At 44.4% G+C, this 19,039-nt stretch overlaps 1 protein-coding gene across 4 annotated transcripts in view; it reads left to right on the forward strand.

Annotated features, from left to right (window-relative positions):
* CDCA2 (cell division cycle associated 2) overlaps positions 1-19,039 on the forward strand; it is a 418,898-nt gene that overhangs the window by 328,133 nt on the left and 71,726 nt on the right. For all 4 annotated transcript variants that reach the window (XM_069214148.1, XM_069214147.1, XM_069214150.1 and 1 more), the window contains 2 exons: positions 11,981-12,069; positions 18,028-18,159. In XM_069214148.1, coding sequence (XP_069070249.1) covers positions 11,981-12,069; positions 18,028-18,159 — 221 coding nt within the window. The remainder of the gene's footprint in view (positions 1-11,980; positions 12,070-18,027; positions 18,160-19,039) is intronic.

Raw genomic sequence — 19,039 nt, forward strand, 5'->3', positions numbered from 1 at the left:
GCATGTGTTGTCTCCCCTAAAACATGGTATAATTGGATTCCACCGATTTGGCTTATTTAATTTACCTGCAAGTCCCTTGTAAATTGATATACCATGTACCCAGGGTTGGTAAATTAAATGCTATTAGTGGACTTGCAGCGCTGATTATGCCACCCAAAGAAGTAGCCTTTTAAACTTTTCAGGCCTGCTACTGTAGTGGCTGCCTGTGCAGTTTACTGCCACATTGACTTGGCAGGTCAAATTACTTGCGAAGGCCTAAACTCCCTTTTTACCACACCTAAATCACCCCTAGGTAGACCCCTATGGGCAGAGTGCTGCGTATGTAAAAGGTAGGACATATGTTTGTTACATGTCCTAGTAGTGACAAACAGCCTATTTCGCTTTTCACTGCTGTGAGTGCTGCTCCTCTCATAGGCTACCTTTTGGGAATTCTCTTTTAGGTACTTAAGTGGTCATTTCTGATCTGTGAGGGGTATCATGGGCATGTTTGTGTTTGGAATGGTAGTGAGAAATCCTGCTCATTGGTGTCGATGGATTTTGTATTACTATTGTGGCAATGCCACTTCTAGAAAGTGGGCATTTCACTGTGCTTATCATTCTTGTGCTTTGCAGCCTGACACCGATCTGCGTCTGGAGTAGAGGGACAGCTGGGCTTTGTGCTTACTTTCCAGACAGCCATCACACAAGTAGGCTGGCGGTGTATCAGGATTACATCTGCATACTGAATGGTCTTCCTGGGCTAGGAGAGAGGGAGGCGGGACGCACTTACATTTGTATAGGCTGTGTCTTGCCCGCACACAGTGTTTGTTTACCCCCTACTGATGTCTGGAGCCAGGGCTGGGGTTAAAAGAGGGTGTTATGCACTTCTAAAGTTCTTTTGAAGTACCCCCTTGATGAAAGACATTTTGAGTACAAGTACAGGGATTGTACCCCATGCTCTGAGACATTGTGTGGAACTTGTAATCATATGCTGCTGACTCTACATGCTGCACCATGGGACTGCTGTGCTGCCAGCAAAGATCACCACTTAGACTGTTTGGGCTCTGTTCTGCTGACCTGTTTGGCTGCTGGGGACTCTGCCACTTTGCTACACAAGCGTGCTGGTCTGCTGCCTCCTTGAGCATCATTCGCAGCCCCAGCACAACTCTCCCCGCAGGCCCTGTGTGCGAGGCTTGCTCAAGATCTAAAGCGCCTCTGTGTGGGGATAGCAGCTGTCCTGCGGGTCATGGGCAGTCCCGCCTGGAGACGAGGCTGATCTGGTCTCTACTCAGCGGTCCAAAAGAGCTCCTGATGCACTGAAATGTCCACCAAAGCATTTATACAAAAACGGTCTTGTCAGTCAACCACCTCACACATTTGTGAGTAACTGTCTTTACTGCAGTATGCGCAGGGGACCCAACGCGGCCTCCTTGCAGATTTCTGTGGTGTGTTCACCCCTACCCCCTTTCATTGGATAAAGCGTCCCTGGGGCGCAGGCACAAGGGGGCATGTTTTATGCAGCGGGACCCATCTTTCTGTGAAACCCTCCCCTCAACCAGGAAGCCGCTGGGCAGTTTTCTCAAAGGACTTACCATATTCCCTGGAATAGGAGCGCAGATGCGCCAAAACTCCTGTCGGGTTATATCGTATGCGGCAGGATACTGGCAGATTACAGTGTAATGGTTAATAGGCGGTCAGAGACGCTGTGCCCTATGTTAACATAATACCTGAGGTGTTTTATCCCGGACAAACCGGCATATGTTGAAAAGTATGTACATGATTCATGTGTTGTATTCATGATCTGCTGCATTTTATGCCTGCAGTGTTCCTGTAGTATGTTTTATGCCTTGCACTGTTCAGGACAGCGAGTACTATTTAGGTTGACTGCCTTAAATGCACAGTAATGTATTTCATGATGCTTACCACGTATAAGCTGTTTGTTCATGTATTACACTCAATGTGAGGTATGACAAATCCCTAGTTGGCAAAGTAATTACTGTTTGTTTTTTGGTCTGTTTTAATACAAATACAGTTTATTTTCATATACGTTTGTGAGGAGTCTCTTGTGGTGTATTTAGTGTGTCACTGGAGTGTGTGTGTTGTGCAAATGCTTTATACATTGCCTCTGGGATAAGCCTGACTGCTTGGGCCAAACTACCAAAAGGGTGAGCAGGGGTTAGCTTGGGTTAGTAGCTCCCTTACCATCGACTAGTGTGGTGGGTTCTGCTGGCTTAGGTGCATACCCTAGACAACCAGAAACACCATTTCTAACAGTGACCCTGGTTTGTGGCTGCTGTACATGGCTGCGTGGTGTTCTTGTTCTTTCTCTTTCTCTCTTTTTCTCTTTCTTTCTCTTTCTTTCTCTTTCTTTCTCTTTCTCTTTCTTTCTTTCTCTCTTTTTCTCTTTCTCTTTTTCTCTCTCTTTCTTTCTCTCTTTCTCTCTTTCTCTGAGAGCCTTTGGCACGAATGTGGCGGAGGCCTCAGTTCTCGTCCCCGTGGCCTTTTGGGAGGCAGAGGTTGCAAACTTTAAAAAAAAAAAAAAAAAAAAAAAAGGAAAAGCATTACTGATTCAAGACTTGTCTTAAGTCTGAATTAAGCCCTGTGAGTCTCCATGAAGGGTGCTGCCAAAGGCACACTGTTGTGCCTACTTACAGGTCTGATTATCTTATGTTGTCCTAAACCTTCTTCAAAAACAGTTGCATCATTTACAAAGCTATCATGACCAATATACCGGCTGGTCTTGTAATAAATTTCACTATCTGGTGGTTGTCAGCACACGAATATCCATGATAGCATTAGTTTGCAATCTAAAAAGAGTGGGGGAAAGAGCAGCAGACCTTTTCCATCTATGCGTCTTTTTTAATTTCCATCTAAGCACCCAGGATCTTGGACAACATCCCTGCCCCATCAGGACTGCTCCAACACTGCTCTGCTTTAGTCAAGAACCCCTGTACAGCTCTCTGCTGCCTTTTGGTTAGATTTATGCTGCACAAATACATACACATAAATGTATACACTAGGAGGAAACAGAAAGTGGTCCTATTTTCAAGCCTATCCTAATTTTGTGCTCTGAGAATTATACCCCCCCTCCCAAAAAAAAATAATAATAAATAAAACAACCTGTCAAATCATCAACACCATTCTGAATGCTGGACTCAAGGTCCTGGAGAGAGGTATTGTCATCAAGTACGCTGTGGGCTGGTAATTAAAAATCACGACAATTCAGCCTTATGGTTTCAAAAACGTCGGCAACCAAGGGTTTCTTGCCATGCATTACTACTACTGGGCTCACTAGAGCTCCCCCTGCTGGACCACTGCAATCAACTGCTGAATGTCAGACAGAAGAGGATAGATCAGCGCTACTGTGTGGGGCACCCTGCAGGAATCTTCCTATACATATAATTTAAGAGACACAAAGGCACTCTTTATGGCCCTTGTTCCAATAGTTAAGTCCAGGGTGATAAAGGCCCACACAGACGATACAATAGCCATGTTTTAAAATGGAAAGCAAGGGAGAGCTCAGTTATTCATGATAATTGAATGGTAGCAGTAGGCCTCAAGGGCATGTTTCTGTATATATCTCTCATCACTGTTTTTTCACAACTAGACAGCAGACCACCTTTGCTAGTGTTTCTAGTTTCCATACATGTTAAAACTCCATGACACCTTTTTTCAGGGCTGTAGACTCCCAGACTTAAATCTTTTTGTAACTCACCAAAACTCAAGATGTGAAGCTTCTTTTTTATGGGCATGCTTCTGTATCCCTGCTAGGTGACCAAATGATGGTTTGGATCAAGGGATTTGTGTCTGCTCTTCCTCTGGTGGCTAGACAGTTCTCAAACGTTCAGTGACTGCTCAGAGACTATCAGTATCATCTTGGGAATTCTGGCCTGGTCTTGTCAAGTTTTAGTTTCCTGTACATCCTGCATCTCTAGAGTGTGCATCCACTGAGGAATTAGTTTGCCTAGTTGACATTTCCTCTGAGAATTTGGATACTCTAGTGGCTCCTGGAAAGGACTTCATTAGATTAAATGACCTGCTCAATTAATAATGTAATGTCTTCTTCTAGACATTGGGCTTCCATGTGAACACAAGCAAAACCAAACTTATGTGCTTTGACACCTGTTGGAAATGAGAATAGGCGAATCCTTTTCTACTGGCAAGAGACTGGCATACATCATTAGACTTTACTGTTGCCTCTCCCCTATCACCCCACTTTTCCTGCAACCTATTGCCCATGTTACTTGAACATTTTCCTAGACGAAGTAACAGATACATTCTTGCTCCGAGAGCCTGTGTTGTAGTACTTCTTCTTTCTTGACTCTTTTGACATTGGGAAGATGCCTTAGGACAGTCCTGTGTTCCTCTATACCATACATGTTGTTTCATCAAGGTGTTCAGAACTCCCTTGTGCCCTATCTCTTTTGGTGAATTGTCTAAAAAAAAAGATGACATCCAATTATTTTGTATCCCTTATTCGTCCGAAGGATGTTTCAATTTTGTGTAACCTCGGTGGTAGATGTGCTCTTAACAAAACAAGTTTTCTGTATTATGCTAATTCACTTTTTTTTTAAACTTAGTGGCAAAGATGTGCAATGCGCTGTATCTAAGACGTTTACTGGATTAATTTAATGAAGTTAGTACTACTATTCTCTAAATGGGGCACAGCTTCCATTTTTTTTTGGGAGGACACTTTTAGAGCTAAAGGAAGCATGAACAGTTGTTTAAGGCATCAGTCTAACAGTGAGATGTTCAGTTTGGCTTACAGCCTCGAAGGGCTCTTTTTGATTAGACAGGTAGCGGCTCAGTGGTTCCTTACCCACAGTTTTTTTCTGCTGTGGAATTCTCTACAGACATTCAATATGGAACAGTGCCAAGATTGCAGATTAAAATATAGTTGTGTATGGTTGTTCCTGTCAGCTACATTTGGCATGGTCGATCATGTTATCCTGAGCAACCAACTTGTTTCTGTTGGGATCACTGGATCCACTCTTTGAAAGGCACTTAGACTGCTCTATCTGGCCATCAGCATTACAAAATCCCAATTCTGAAGTGGACTCTGTTAAAAACCTAGGTTTTGAGCCTGTTAGACACGCTTACCTTGTCACACAAATGAATCCTTATTACAGATTATTTTATCATCTGCTGCTAAAGAAAACTGCCCCTTTTCTTCCTCTAGATCAACTTGTGCACTAAGCTTAGTGTTTTATTTTAGCAGACTGGATTACAGCAGTGCCCCATGTGTGTGACTCCCAGTTGGGTCTTTCCTATAGGCTCCAAAGGACACCGAATCGGATTGTGATGCTTGTGTGTAGTCTCTCAAAACGAGATCACATTTCCAAAGTATGTAAGGAGCTTCTCTTGCCCATTTCTCAAGCGCATTTAGTTTACAGAACTTTGCATTACGCACCACTGCATACTCCTGCTTTTTCTGTACAAACACCTGACCCACTTTTTTTTGTGCAGTCTTTCAGCCTGGAGCCAACAATTATAACACAGGTTTCTAAATCCAGATGCTCTTGATTCAGGCCCCTGCCTTTTCCATGCTTGTGTCACAGCTTTTAACTCTTATCCACATCTGTTAGCTGTCCAGTCATCTTGCTTTCAGGAGAAAAATCCAAACATTTTTCATCTACTGTAGACCCCTTTCATACCTTAGCTTTCCTTCTATGTTGTGCAGTCTTTGTGCCAAGAGAGCTGTTCGTGAATATACCCTTTGTCCATATTCAACTCGGCTCCTTTGCATAGTGAATACGCTTGTTTAAATTAGAACACCCTTTTGGTAGCTCCTCAGTCATCTATTTTGCAAATAAAGACAGTCTCCTGTTTAAATTAATGAACTGCCTCCTCATTTTCAATAGGGAATATTGTGATGGCTGTACGTCTGCGTAATGAATAATTATGACTGTTAGTTTTTGGTCCGTTTACTGCACAAAGCCAAACTTGTGAATCAGGTGTAACCATCGCCATAAAGGTATCTTTCTCCTGTCCAGTTTTCGTACTTTCCATCCTGATTTGCAATGTCATGAACCAGCTTATTTTTCAGTAAAAGATTCTCAAAATCATTCTGTCAGTTTAATGGTTTTAGTGTATGACTCATTGCGGGAACAGCCCTATTCTTCTCCAATCGTGTTCCTGGCCCATCCGTCCCTGCCCAGTTCTAGTGATTGACTGCCTGAGTTATGGAGTTTTGCTTTGCGGCCACGTCCCCATTTCTGGCAGTGCACTTGGTTCTTTTGCTTTTCTTCCAGGAGAGTAAGGTGTTTTTTCTATTTGAGTATTATCGTTGACTTAAAAACACTAAACTACCTCTGCGATGCATTTCATTAATGACATGATTCATGTAGCGCCTAGGATGTAGCAAACAGACTGTATGTAGCACGTCGCTCACAAAGGCTACATTTTTAATGAATAAAGTGGCACTCGTTCAGACCTTCATTCTACACTAATTCATCCAAGCTTGTTGAGTCTTCATTCTAAATCAAAATTACCAATACCAAAGGAGACTGGATTTTGTAAACGACGAAAGCTGTTGGGGAGTGAGGATGTGGCCCCTGGTGCTATTAGCGGGCAAGGCTGATTCGTACTGGGCAGAAGATCACCCCTTAACACAGAAAGCAAAGAAGGGGTGAGGGTGGGTTCCTGTGTTCACCTGTATATTTATGTACCTCTTAGAAGGAAAGCTGAGTCAAGAATTGTTGTTGTTTAGTCTGGGACTACTACTTTTCAAGGTATTGAAGGAGCCACCCCGGGGTGATTTTTTTTTTTTTTTACATTACCCAGCAAGATACAAACACCTAGGTCTGATTCCATTTTGTTTCCCAGGAAAGTCTGTAGCAATTTGACAATATTTCTTCAAGCGAGGGTTAGACCTATTCTCCCTGCTTCATTGCTACCAGTGTTGCCTCAGATCTATGTGGCTTCCCTGAGCCTCCTTAAAAAAACAAAAACATCCTACTGTTGGTCCATATAATGTGAGTTCCTAAACCCAGGAAAGGCAGTAAGAGAAAATGCTAAGGGAGTGCCGTCTTCATAATTGTACATTTAGCATCAGAAGTTAACTGGTAAAAATCACAAAACTGCTCAATTTCCCAGATGACTTCTGGTGATTGAATAATTCTGTCCTTAATGAGTGATTCATCTACGTGCCTTTTCTGCATATGTTGTATCTCCCCTTTTGTATCTCCCCTTTTGCCAGACCATATCTGGAAAACTCTGTTATAACTCCCTTGTACTTGTAGGTGGCTCCTACAGCCACAATTACAAGCTTGTCCTGTCTCTGGACAGGATGACACAGCAGCACATTGAAATAATGCCTCACACATTGCTATAAGTTACCGTTATTTCCCCACAGTTTTGCACTTGAGGACACAGAAGGTGCAAGAAGGAGCCCACGCAGCACTACAGAAGAGGATCCCATGCCGCATGAGAACCACACAGGGGGCTGGGATTTGCAGGAAGGAGTGAGGGGGACTGGAGCTGCACGTCACCTGAAGACCCCTTGGAGGAGATGCAAACAAGCGTTGGCAGCTGCAAGAGAAGCGTGCACAGATTACTGTCCTGCGTGGGGGAGGCAAATGCTTACTTACACCAAATTTGGACAGCTGGCAGAGAGGACCAAGAGGACTACTCTGGACCACCATCTGTGATACAGGATCCACGCTGCCCAGCGGGAGAAGAGGATCCACGCAGCCGGTCATCGCTTGTTGTAGGTGCCTGCAGTTGCAGGGGAGAGTGACTCCTTCACTCCAAGGGAGATTCCTCCTTCTTGTGCAGGCTGAAGAGTTGCAGTCTTCTGAGGAAGCACAGCGACTGAACTGTTGCAAAGCTGGCAGGAACTCTGGATGGAATGTGGCAGAAGAGTCTTTCTAGTGGTTCTGCAGCTTGTAGGTTCTTGGAGGGTCCAGTCGCGGTTCCAGTGGCCAGTAGTCAAAGCAAAGGTTGCAGAGGAGTCCTGCTGGAATCTTGCAAGCTGAATCTGAGGACCCACCCCAGAGGAAGACCCTAAATAGCCCTGAAAAGGGCACTGGTCACCTAACCAAGTAAGCACCTATCAGGAGGGGACTCTGATGTCACCTGCCTGGCCTGGCCACTCAGATGCTCCCACAGTTCCCTGCCCACCTTAGAAACAAGATGGCAGAACCCAGGGACCCTCTGGAGGAGCTCTGAGCACCACCCCTAGGGTGGTGATGGACAGGGGAGTGGTCATGGACAGGGGATTGGCCACTCCCATTTCCATTGTCCAGTTTCACGCCAGAGCAAGGCCTGGGGGTCCCTGAACCGGAGTGAACTGGTTTATGCACAGAGGGCACCAAATGTGCCCCTCAAAGCAAAACCAGTGGCTTGTGGAGGCTACCCCTGCCAAGCTAGTCACACCAATTTCCAAAGAGAGAGGGTGTAACACCCCTCTCCCATAGGACATCCTTTGTTATTCCTTCCTGGGCTTGAGCAGATCAAGCAGCAGGAGGGCCGAGACCTGTGTGTAGGGTAGCAGCAGCTGGGGCTTCCTAGAAAACCGTGGAAGACTTGTGGTAGCAATGCTGGGATAGGTGTCCTCTAAGGAGCTCCCAGAGTGCATGGAATCATACAGCCAATACTTGCTAATGTATTGGGGTATGATTCCGACATGTTTGATACCAAACATGCCTTGGTTCGGAGTTACAATTATGTACTTGGACATAGGTAGTGTCTTACGTCCAGTACATGCATAAAATGGCATCCCTGCACTCACAAAGTGTAGGAAAATAGAGCTGGAGTTCATGGGGGCACCTCTGCTAGTGCAGGGGTGCCCTCACACACAGGTACTTGCACCCTTCCCTCCAGGCTAGGAGGGCCTGCCATAGGAGTGACTTACAGTGACCTGGTATGAAAGGGTGCATGCACCCTTTCACACATGCTGCAATGGCAGGTCTGCAGAACACTTTGCATGGGCTCCCTATGTGTGGCATAATACATGCCGCAGCCCATAAGGATTCCCTGGTACCCCACTGCCCTGGGTTTCCTGGTACCATATACTAGGGACTTACATGGGGGTACCATTATGCCAAATGTGCGTTGAAAAAGGTACAATTTGGAGGAGAGAGTAAAACTAATCGGGTCCTGGTTAGCAGGAACCCAGTAGACACAGTCAAACATACTGACAACAGGCTGAAAAAGGAGGTAACCATGCCAAGAAAGAGAGCACTTTCCTACACTGGGTCTTCAACTTCTGAGCTTTTTATAGGTGTTTATTGTGTCCCTGGCTACGTCTCTGATGGTGGCTGGGTAAAAACCTTGTTTTCCATCAATGAACCATCCAGTTTCTCTGCGTATCTGAGGCACTTCCTCAGGGGCTGAATTACTGTCATATTTGGAGCTTCCCCAGAGAGGGTACTTAACCCTTTCGTGCGGTTGTCCATAGGGCTACAGAAGTCTTGATTTGCAGTTAACCACAGTGATAGACAAAGGCAAACCTGTTTACTTAAATTGTGTGTCCTGGGGCTTCAACCTCTGAGCTTTTTCTAGATGTTTAATGTGTCCCTGGCAACGTCTCATGGTGGCCAGGTAAAAACCTTGTTCTCCCTCCCTGAACCATCTAGTTTCACTCTGTCAGATCTACCCGGCAGACCTGTCCTTCTTAACTTAGCTTTCAACTCCTTACACACATATTGTGCAAAGTCAATGCTAGTGCTTTCTCTATTGCTCCACAGGACACAGTCTCCAAACTGATACATATTTTACGTTCACTATTCTTAATTTCTGGCCTTGGATTTGGAGTGCCTCTTGCACCGCTATGTGCACACCTTCTGGCTTTTCACCGCTCGCTGGTTCCATAAGGAGTAGCAGAAATTCTGGGGTTACTGGAAAACATTCCTTACAACCTGTTCAGGAACCAGCTCTGCCGCCTTGTGATCTAAAGGAAGATGAGTCAGAGGGCCTGACTGCAGCACCTGCTGCCTACCCTTTAAATTTCAAGGCCATCTTAGTCCTGAGTTTATTTTGTTCCTTTCCAACTTGTAAAGTAGTTTTATCAGACCAGTGGTTCCTTCATTCACGACCTTCCTTTGTTGTTTACCCTTGCAGTTCTTACTAAGGTAGCCCATAGCGAACCCCTTGTCACTTTAAATGGTATCATTATTGTAATGCAGATATTTCAAACTACAACTGGTTTTCAGCAAAACTAAGGGCTTGTGCACAGTAAAAATCTAGGATCATGCTAAATTTTGTGTACTTGATTTTGTAGCGGGAGACAGATTTCTTGGGAACTCAATTGGGAAAAGCTACTTTCAAATATTCTAATGAAATTTATTTACGCGGCTGTTCAGCACAATGTTTCATATGAACAGGAGCAGCTTGCGGCGCTTTGTAGGCGTGGGGTTGCAGGGGGGGGGGTTATAAAAACAAATGTAACAAACAACAAAAAAACGTACCTTTATTGCCGCTGCAGCCGCCGCCACTATGCCACTCCTCGGCTGCAGCTGCAGGCACAGGCTCCCAGCCTGCCCTGCGGCCTATCCGAATGCTGCTGTCCTGCTGCTGGCAGCACAATAGCAGCGTTCGGATTGGCTGGAGCTCCCAGCCGGGCCCTCCCAGGCAAACTGGGAGCCTGTACATGTTCTCTCCAGCCCGGTGCGCACGAGTGTTTAGCCGGCCAGTGACGGCTGGCCAAACATTCATGCACACTGAGGGAGAATGCTGAGCACCACCCCTCTATCTCCGTCATAGCCCGTGGCCGACCCTTTTACTACAAAACGATAAACATAATTTATCATTTCATAGTGAAAAGTTTGCTGCTGCTGGCTATGAGCAACGCTCCTCTGCCATTGCGGAGACCTTGAACTGCACACACTAAAACATGCCAAACTGTGTGCAGATTTGGCAACTGCTGCGTGAGTTATTAAGAAAGCATAAACATAACTATTTCACGCTGAAGTCTCCCCTCGTTTCCTAATGGATTGAGTATGCCGTGATCTAACATTAACTGGATGGTAATCAACATAATGGTAATGGTACTTAGTGCTTCAAACCCTTTAATCATAGACTCACACATGGTTGTCTTTCCCATAGTTTACTTTTCCTCATAGATAAAGATTAGAGGAAGTGGAGTAAAGAAGCTAAGTTAGTGTGATGGAGGCAGAGCATGACTGTTGACAACAACATTTTCCAATCTTTGAAATCTGTTAATAAATGCTAAACTTAACCACAGCTCTGATACTTTCATGACTTTTAACATACTCATTTTTATTGATCACAATTTGATAAGTGTAGACGTGCGAAATGTAGTTACTGTTTACTGTGGTTCCTTATATTAGGTGTAAGTAATGAAAGGTAGACAACCAGACTGTATTTCTCTAGAATTATTTACAAACTTGACTTAGCTTTTTGAGAAGAGACCATGGCTTGAATTCCATTGACTGCAACATTGTAACTCTGATGTTTGAAAGCATAGACTGGCAGCCTGTAAGGGAAAGATTTATTTTTTATATTCTAGCAAAGTCCATAATGTTTTAAACAAGTCTGTTTCCGAGTATGATTTTTCTTTTTCAAAAAGAAGCAATTCAATGGCACATTCACAATCCTGCAGCAATACCGCCAGTTACTTGGGAGAGTTAAATGCGTCAAAGAAGAAACCGCTCACAATCTAAGCCTCTGCAAGCTAAGTTCTTCCATCATTTTCTAACCTTAGCAATCATTAAATTAGATTGGACTAAGTTTAGATCCTTAGGCCTAAGATGGCATGACAGTGTTCCCTTTACCTGAAGGTGGCAGGTGTTTTCTTGTTGTAGGTAAATTGGGTTATTGGCTGCACAGTTTATGTAAGAAACAATCTTTAATAAAAACAAGTAGTAATGGCACCTTCAGGTTTGTAAATCTGCAACAGTGATAGTATTCTAGCCTCAGGTTGTGTAGATTTCCATGAATCCTGCTTAGAGATTCCTGTTCTATTAGCAAACACCTAACTGCTTTTATACCTTTTTCAGATTAATTTAGAAGTAACCTTTTGTTTTTTTTATTGGAACAGTGGCTGATTGTAACTCTGAAGAGGATACGCATAAAGAATCTACCTCCTCAGAAGGTGGAAGAATCACTAGATCAGCAATTAAGAGGAAGGTAGGTAATATTTGCTTTTACTGTAAATCAGTTAAGTGTAAATCATTTTTTCCTTTTTGTCTTGCTATTTTATTCTGTTGTGGCTTTATATCGTGAGACTTTCTCCCTTTAATTGTGTAAATAAGAATACTTGGAAGTGTTTGACGTTAAACTTAATGCTGGAAATTGAAATTTTCTCCAGGTAGAGAAGACTAATTTGTTGAGCATTGGGATGAGAATAACTCAATTTGTGTGTGTGTGTTCATTGAGAGAGAGAGAGAGAGAGAGAGAGAGAGAGAGATGGAGATATAATGTATAGAAATCATGTCAGTGAACGAGTTAACCCTGAAGTCCAACAATCTGTACGGGCACTTGAGGGTGCTGTGCATCTTCACTTTATTTTAGTCTTCTTGTGAAATGTTGAATTCTTAAAAAAAAAAAAAAACGTAAGCAAATTCAGCATGGCTGTTCATGCATCAAGTGTTAAGACAGTTGGTAGGTTTGTCTTGAGTGTTATTCCTGTGGCTTCTGGATGTGTTAAGATGATTATCTAAATTCAGTCACTATTTCAATTTCCAGCAGAACTTAATTCTGGACCCACATGGGTGTGTTTGATATTTTTGTTTATACAGCGTGCTAAAGTTAAATAACAGCACTGGAAATAGTTATCCTGAAGGCTAAGCTGGCTCTGGCCAAGCCTCCACGGGCACTTGGGGCTATTTCCCAAGGAGGGGGTGGTGGGTCCTGAGCCTGCCTTCGTGGCAGCTCCAGCCCCAAAGCCACAGCACAACATGGTTTCAACCTGGTGCCTACGGTAAACTTAAAACAGGTAAGCTACCATCTCTGATTCACTTAGGAACTCCTTTGTATCGACTTTGAAGCCAGTTTCGATACTTGTCCAGGGAGTTTATAAGGGAAGGTCTCTTCCATGTTAATGAGAAGCTTGAGTAGAATGCTAAACAATGATGTCCTATGCAGTACACCTCCTCAGTCCTATAGGTTCGCCGCCTTGAAGATTTTCAGTTCCGATGTTTTGGCTATGGAGATGACAACTATGGCTGAACAGTAAATGATGGATCAAAAACTGATGATCTCCTGACTGCTTACATTAGTGATGCTTGCTTCTACTTGGTCTTAAAAAGCCCTGTGACCTAGAGACTTCCCCTGAAAGGGGTGTTTCGTATCCCTCTGGCCCTATTTGGAAGGAGGTTTAATCTTTTCATAATTGTTCAGTAAGCAGCGGACTTGTGCTTGACTTTGCATTCTGCGGTTCTGAAATCTAATGTACCAGACATTTTTAAATTCACCAACGCTTCTGTGAAACCCTTGCATACTTCCTAAGTCTTTTTGATGGATGTATTGGGAAAATACCACAGGCCTGCACTTTTTTGTACCCTCACCCGTCACCTTAGAGTCTGGTTGTTTAAGCATGGTGCTCAGAACCCAAATGTTATTGAGGCCCCTCCAGACAGAGTCCAAGAAACTTGACACCCTGTTTTGCAAAGCTTTTGCCTCTGGCAGCTTGACTCTGTGCCCAACTAGTGTCATCTGTGTTTTGGGCTGCTACGTCCATGACTTATAAGAACTAGGAAAAGTCTCACCATCCAGCTTGCCAGGGTACATGAGGCATTTTCTGACCTGGTGTGCAATGGTCTGTATGTGTCAAAAGTGAACTTGTAATGTGACTTTTGTTTGGTGGATATGTTGCCTAGTATGTAGGTATGCTTGTCACGCAGTAGTGAAAGACTTGCATGCTTTCCACTCATTTTTTTAGTAATGTTCCATACAACACCTATGAAAATGCTCTATGATGGAGAACAGCTGTTCTAAGAGAAAGACAACTTTTTCTTGGAATGCTTCAAGGACAGAAAGGCACCTGCTTGATCCCTAGGTCTGATGATTAATTAACATTATCTAAAGCTCAGTAGTACTCTAGGACTGTGCAGGCTTTGCAAAGGCGTCAGTCTCCCATGGCTGAAATACCTCTGTGTTTGTACAAGTCTTTTCAAGGCAGTTAGTTCCTGAAGGAGTCAACAGCGGCAGCATCTGCAGACCCATTTCCCACAGTCCTCTAGCAGTTCTGTCGCCTCAACTGGCCTCTTATTCCTTCCCTTACATCATTATCTTCGGTTAGGTAAGGTCTACAATTTTATCACCAACTAGTAGGCAATCACTATAGACCTCTGGATAATACAACTGGTCTGCAAGGCTCTATTCCCTTTCTTTCCTATCCTCTCTGCCCGATGAAGATGTAATCATCAGAGGAAAGTTCCTTTGAGTAATGATATTTCTGGTGAATACGTAATTTTCCAGCAGGTTCTTCACTGCCCTCCAACCTTCCCGATGACGGTGTTTATTAGGTTCCTAAGGTATGTAAAATGTTATGTACTATATTTTTTCGCAATTGTTGCGCTCTTGGTTTTCTCAGTAGACCTTTATTGGGTGAGGTGTGCACATCAGTAACTGATGCCACCGTTCCAGTTAGTGCCTAACATATCTCGCTGACGTCTCATCCGGAGGCAAAGTTGCTGAAGCCCACTGGTGCCACCTGGCAGTACTGAGGAGTCATTACTACTTACATGTTTTCTGTAACAGACTGCTGCCTTTAAGGATTATTCATAAGGTGAGGTATCGGTGGGAAGAATATGTATCCACCAGAAATATTGTTAAGAAATTGAGGTTACATTTTCTTCTGTCCCCTTCACCACCCCCCCCCCCCCCCGACCCATCCACCCAGCCCCTTACTTTGCCCGTATTTTCTCACAGTGCTCTTATACACTACACATTTTCAGATTCATCAGTACTTCTCTGCCATCACCTTTCCTTTCTCCATCCAGGTTTTTGGAAGCTCTGAAGGATCCAAAAGGAAGTTTGTGATGAATACTTCTAACTGCAGATTCCTTACCTTTATTATATCCCCAAGCACCAGACTTAATCCTGAAGATTTCAACAGCATTGCTCTAGTACATCATTAAGGCAGCACCATGAAGCTCTGTTGATGTCGTTGTGCCCCAAAACTGCTGATGAAGCAGCATTCAAGCTCCACTCCTGCTCGTCGACATCAGTTGCCTTCTTCTTGCGCCTTAAAAGGTGGATTTGGAGCTCGCTCCCAACTTCTATTTCATCAAGTTGAAGAGTTTTTTTTTTTTAATAAAAATTCTGCATTGTGCCATTCTACAACTAAACTATGCTCTCTACTAAAACTTGCAAACCGTTGTCTGTTACAGATCTTCAGGAGATGTTCATCTGGTATTTGTTTCGGACATGACACCCAAGTCCTATGACAAGTGCGCACTTTTCAGCATATACATGACTCCTCTGTCCAGCATCATCAGAACCCACGGAATCAACATAATCTCCACCAGCAACAACAGCCAGCTTATTTTTTTCCCTCTCAGACGACACCGTCACCACCAAGACAAACCTCAAATAATGCATGACTCGCATGACCAATTGGATGCAAGAAAACTGCCTCAAGCTCAACACCGACAAAACTGAAGTTTTGATCTTCTTGAATAAGAGCTCACCTTGAGACTCCACCTGGTGGCCTGCCTATTTTGGACCCACATCCACCCCATCTGGCCAGTCTTGGAACCTATGCCTCATCCTGACCACCAACCTCATCATGAAGACCCAGGTCTACGCAGTCACCTCCTCATGCTTTCCCATCATGTTATGTAAAATCTTCAAGTGGCTCCCAATGGACCCCAGAGGTACCTATCAGTCAGGCCATAATCCTAAGGAGATTGGAGTACAGCAATACATTCTACCCCAGCATCCCAACCGGTCTCCTTCACACTTCAAACCATCCATAACGCTGCTGCCAGACTTGTCCTCAACACCCCGCGTCAAACCCACACGACTCAGAGCTTAAAGATCTCCACTGGCTCCCTATCCAGAAGCCCAGCTAGTTCTAACTTCTCACGCACGCACTCACGTCAGTTTACAACACGGAACCCGGCTACCTGAATCACTGATTTCACTTCTACCAGCCAACTTCGCTCAACTTCACTCTCTTGCGCATGCACACCCCACATCCACAGAAGCCGAATGGGAGGTTTATCACTATTCTACCAAGCCGCTTAATTCTTTAACGACCTCCCCCAACACATCGGGCCTCCTCCTCACTTCTTGAATTCTGCAAGAAGCTGAAGAACTGGCTGTTCAACTAGACTGCTTGCAGGATCCTCGAGACTGCCAGAATTCAGGCCCAGCCTCACCGCTTACCTAGACTCACCTGCTCAGCTCCTGGCCACCCTCACCGGTGACCAGCAGTACTCTACAGGTCCACTTTACATTACATTGCATTCCAAGACACTCCCACTGTCCCAGGTTGTCTGCGCCCCGGATCCTGGAAGGGTCTGCAGGATTCTGAAATCCACTTTTCCATCTGCAGGTCTCAGGGCATTATCTGCGCTTCACAGTAGGCGATGAGCATTTTCAGTTTATGCTGCTCCCTTTTAGCCTCACCAGTGCCCCAGAAATCACATAAATAGTGATGCGACATACTTTCAGAGGTCAGGAGTTGTGGTCTTCCACTACCTCACCAACTGGCTGTTGAAGGCGGGCACCCTCAGTCAGTCGTAGACCAGCTCCAGATTCAATACGCCTTCTAACATCAGTGGGGTTTAACACCTGACTCCATCACAGTCTCTCCTGTTGATCGGAGCCATCCTGGATATGGTGAAGCTCTGTGCCTTTCTCCCAAAGTGGAGAGTTTGACATTCAGGCTATGATCCTGATATTTCAGCCTCTGCCCTGAATTTCAGCACGATGACTCTGGGGCTACTGGGACTGTTGGCCTGTGTCCTGCAAGTCAGACCACTCTCCTGGCCCCACCCAGAGCTGGCTGTGGTGACTGATGTGCCATTTTTGAGAATGGGGAGGTCATCTGGGTGAGGTCAATAGCCGAGGACTCTGGTCTCCAGCAAAGACGTGTCTGAAAATCATCCTTTGGAGTTGTGACCGTTCGCATGGTGCTAAATCCCTTCCTACCACGAATCATAGGTAGGCTGGTTCAGGTTCTCACTGTCCACGCCACCGCCATGTGCTACTGCAACAAGCAGGGAGTAGTGAGGTCCTCTGCCAACTTACTTCCACTTAGTTTCTGTAGCTGGCTGAGTGCCATGGCATCTCCCTGGTTGTGAACTACCTGATGGCATCTTTGCACACCAGGGAGGAGAACTTTGAGGTGACTGGTGGGTGACAAATGACTGTTACATTCTGAGGTGGCACAGGACAAGAACCTTGGTTAGATTTTTTTGACACCGTGGAGACCTTTGAGCTTTTACATTTAACATGTACGATCAGCTCTTTGTGGGGTTCTCTGGGATGAAGAAAAGTAAGGTTGTACAGAAAATGACTGTCAAGGTGTATGGTTCTCTGCATTAAGATTTGCTACGCACTGGCCAAGAAGCAGCTTCCAGAAGGACTAAGGGCCCATTCCACCATAGCCAGGGGTGCTACCTCTGTACTGGTACACACATTGCCTATCCTTGACATCTGGCTGTGATGTGGACATTAGTGCACCCGTTCATGAAGCACTGCTTCCTTAACAGCCAGGCTGACAAGGGCATTTCTCTCATTCGTTCCTGCAGAACGTTTTGCTGCGAGCTATTCCACAAACCCACCAACTTCAGAGGTACTGCTTTGGTATCTGTTCTTCGGTAATAGTCTTTCTCGTTGATACTCCATCTAACTGCAGATTCCTGACCACCTTCCCTTTCTGTGAAGTGGACCCTTTCGAAATCTTCTGAATTCATTCTCACATCAGGAGATATCTGTGCTCCTCCAGAAAGAGCTTTACCGATGGCCAGTAAATTGATCATGTAATACTATAAAACATTTTTTTTTTACAAAAATGTAGCAATTTTAATCATAGAACTGAAGTGTAGTTTTTGAGCTGTACACATGCAGTTTTGATTTTACTTTTAATGAATTACTAATGTTATTTCATAACTTTTAAATGTGTTTTTGCAGTATGCTGAACATGTGGAAAAGCCTTGTTTAAGTGATTCAGTCCCTCCCGAAACTACAAACAAAGAGGATAAATTAGTAGCTCGGAAGAACCTGCCTCAATCAGCCAAAAAGAAACCATCCGGCAAAAAAAGAGTGGGTATAAGCGTGCGCTTTAATCTTGTGGTTGATCCTTTCTTGGTTAAGTAATGAAGCACGCTAGTGACACATCAATGCTCATTCTGGTCACTTCGCTGTCAATATTCTTATCCCCATTTTAAGTTCAAAAATTTATGACAGCCACATTTTAGGATGTAGACTCAGTGATGCACACCTTATCTTGTAACGGCTGGTACCACAAGACCTGTCTTTTATTACAGTGAATCATGTTTCCCCCTTTGGCAGTCAGAACACCACAAGGTGTGCTAGACAAATTTTTGTCTAATTGTTGCAAGTTGTAGGCTAATTATTCTCATTGTTGCTATACACTTAATATGCTGCTTTTTTCTTTATTTGCGTCCAGTCTGTCTTTCGTTAAGACTTGATATGGTTAGGCAACAGGCAAGGGCGCCTTAACATCCATTAAACAGCTAATGTTAACAGTAGCTACAACACCTATGCCCCTCATGCATATTTCTCTCAGCATGAATTGTCGCCACCTATACTATGGTGCTTTATTTTTTTAACTCTTCTGGTAAGCAAACCTCTTTCCTACCGTGTGTTTTGTGCTCCTTCACAGACTCGGTCTTTGGCCTTCTGTCAGACTCTCCAGCTTTGTTATAAGCACTTGCCACTGACAAGATTTTGTTTCCAGACACATTTTAGTGGATCTTATCCTCATTATCTCTGACTTCAGACCTAGTCAGAGCTCCCAAAGTTAAATTAGAACATTGGAATGCTGGAGGCTCCATTGAAAACAATGGAGAGCTGCTGGCTTTTACTGGCCGGTAAAAGCCCGCAGCGCCAACATTCCAATGTTTGCTTTGTTCACAGCAACAGCTGTGAACAAAGCCTCACGGAGCCCGAGGGGATTTAA

This window comes from Pleurodeles waltl, chromosome 11 (genome assembly GCF_031143425.1).
Source record: "Pleurodeles waltl isolate 20211129_DDA chromosome 11, aPleWal1.hap1.20221129, whole genome shotgun sequence".
NCBI classification, from domain to species: Eukaryota; Metazoa; Chordata; class Amphibia; order Caudata; family Salamandridae; genus Pleurodeles; species Pleurodeles waltl.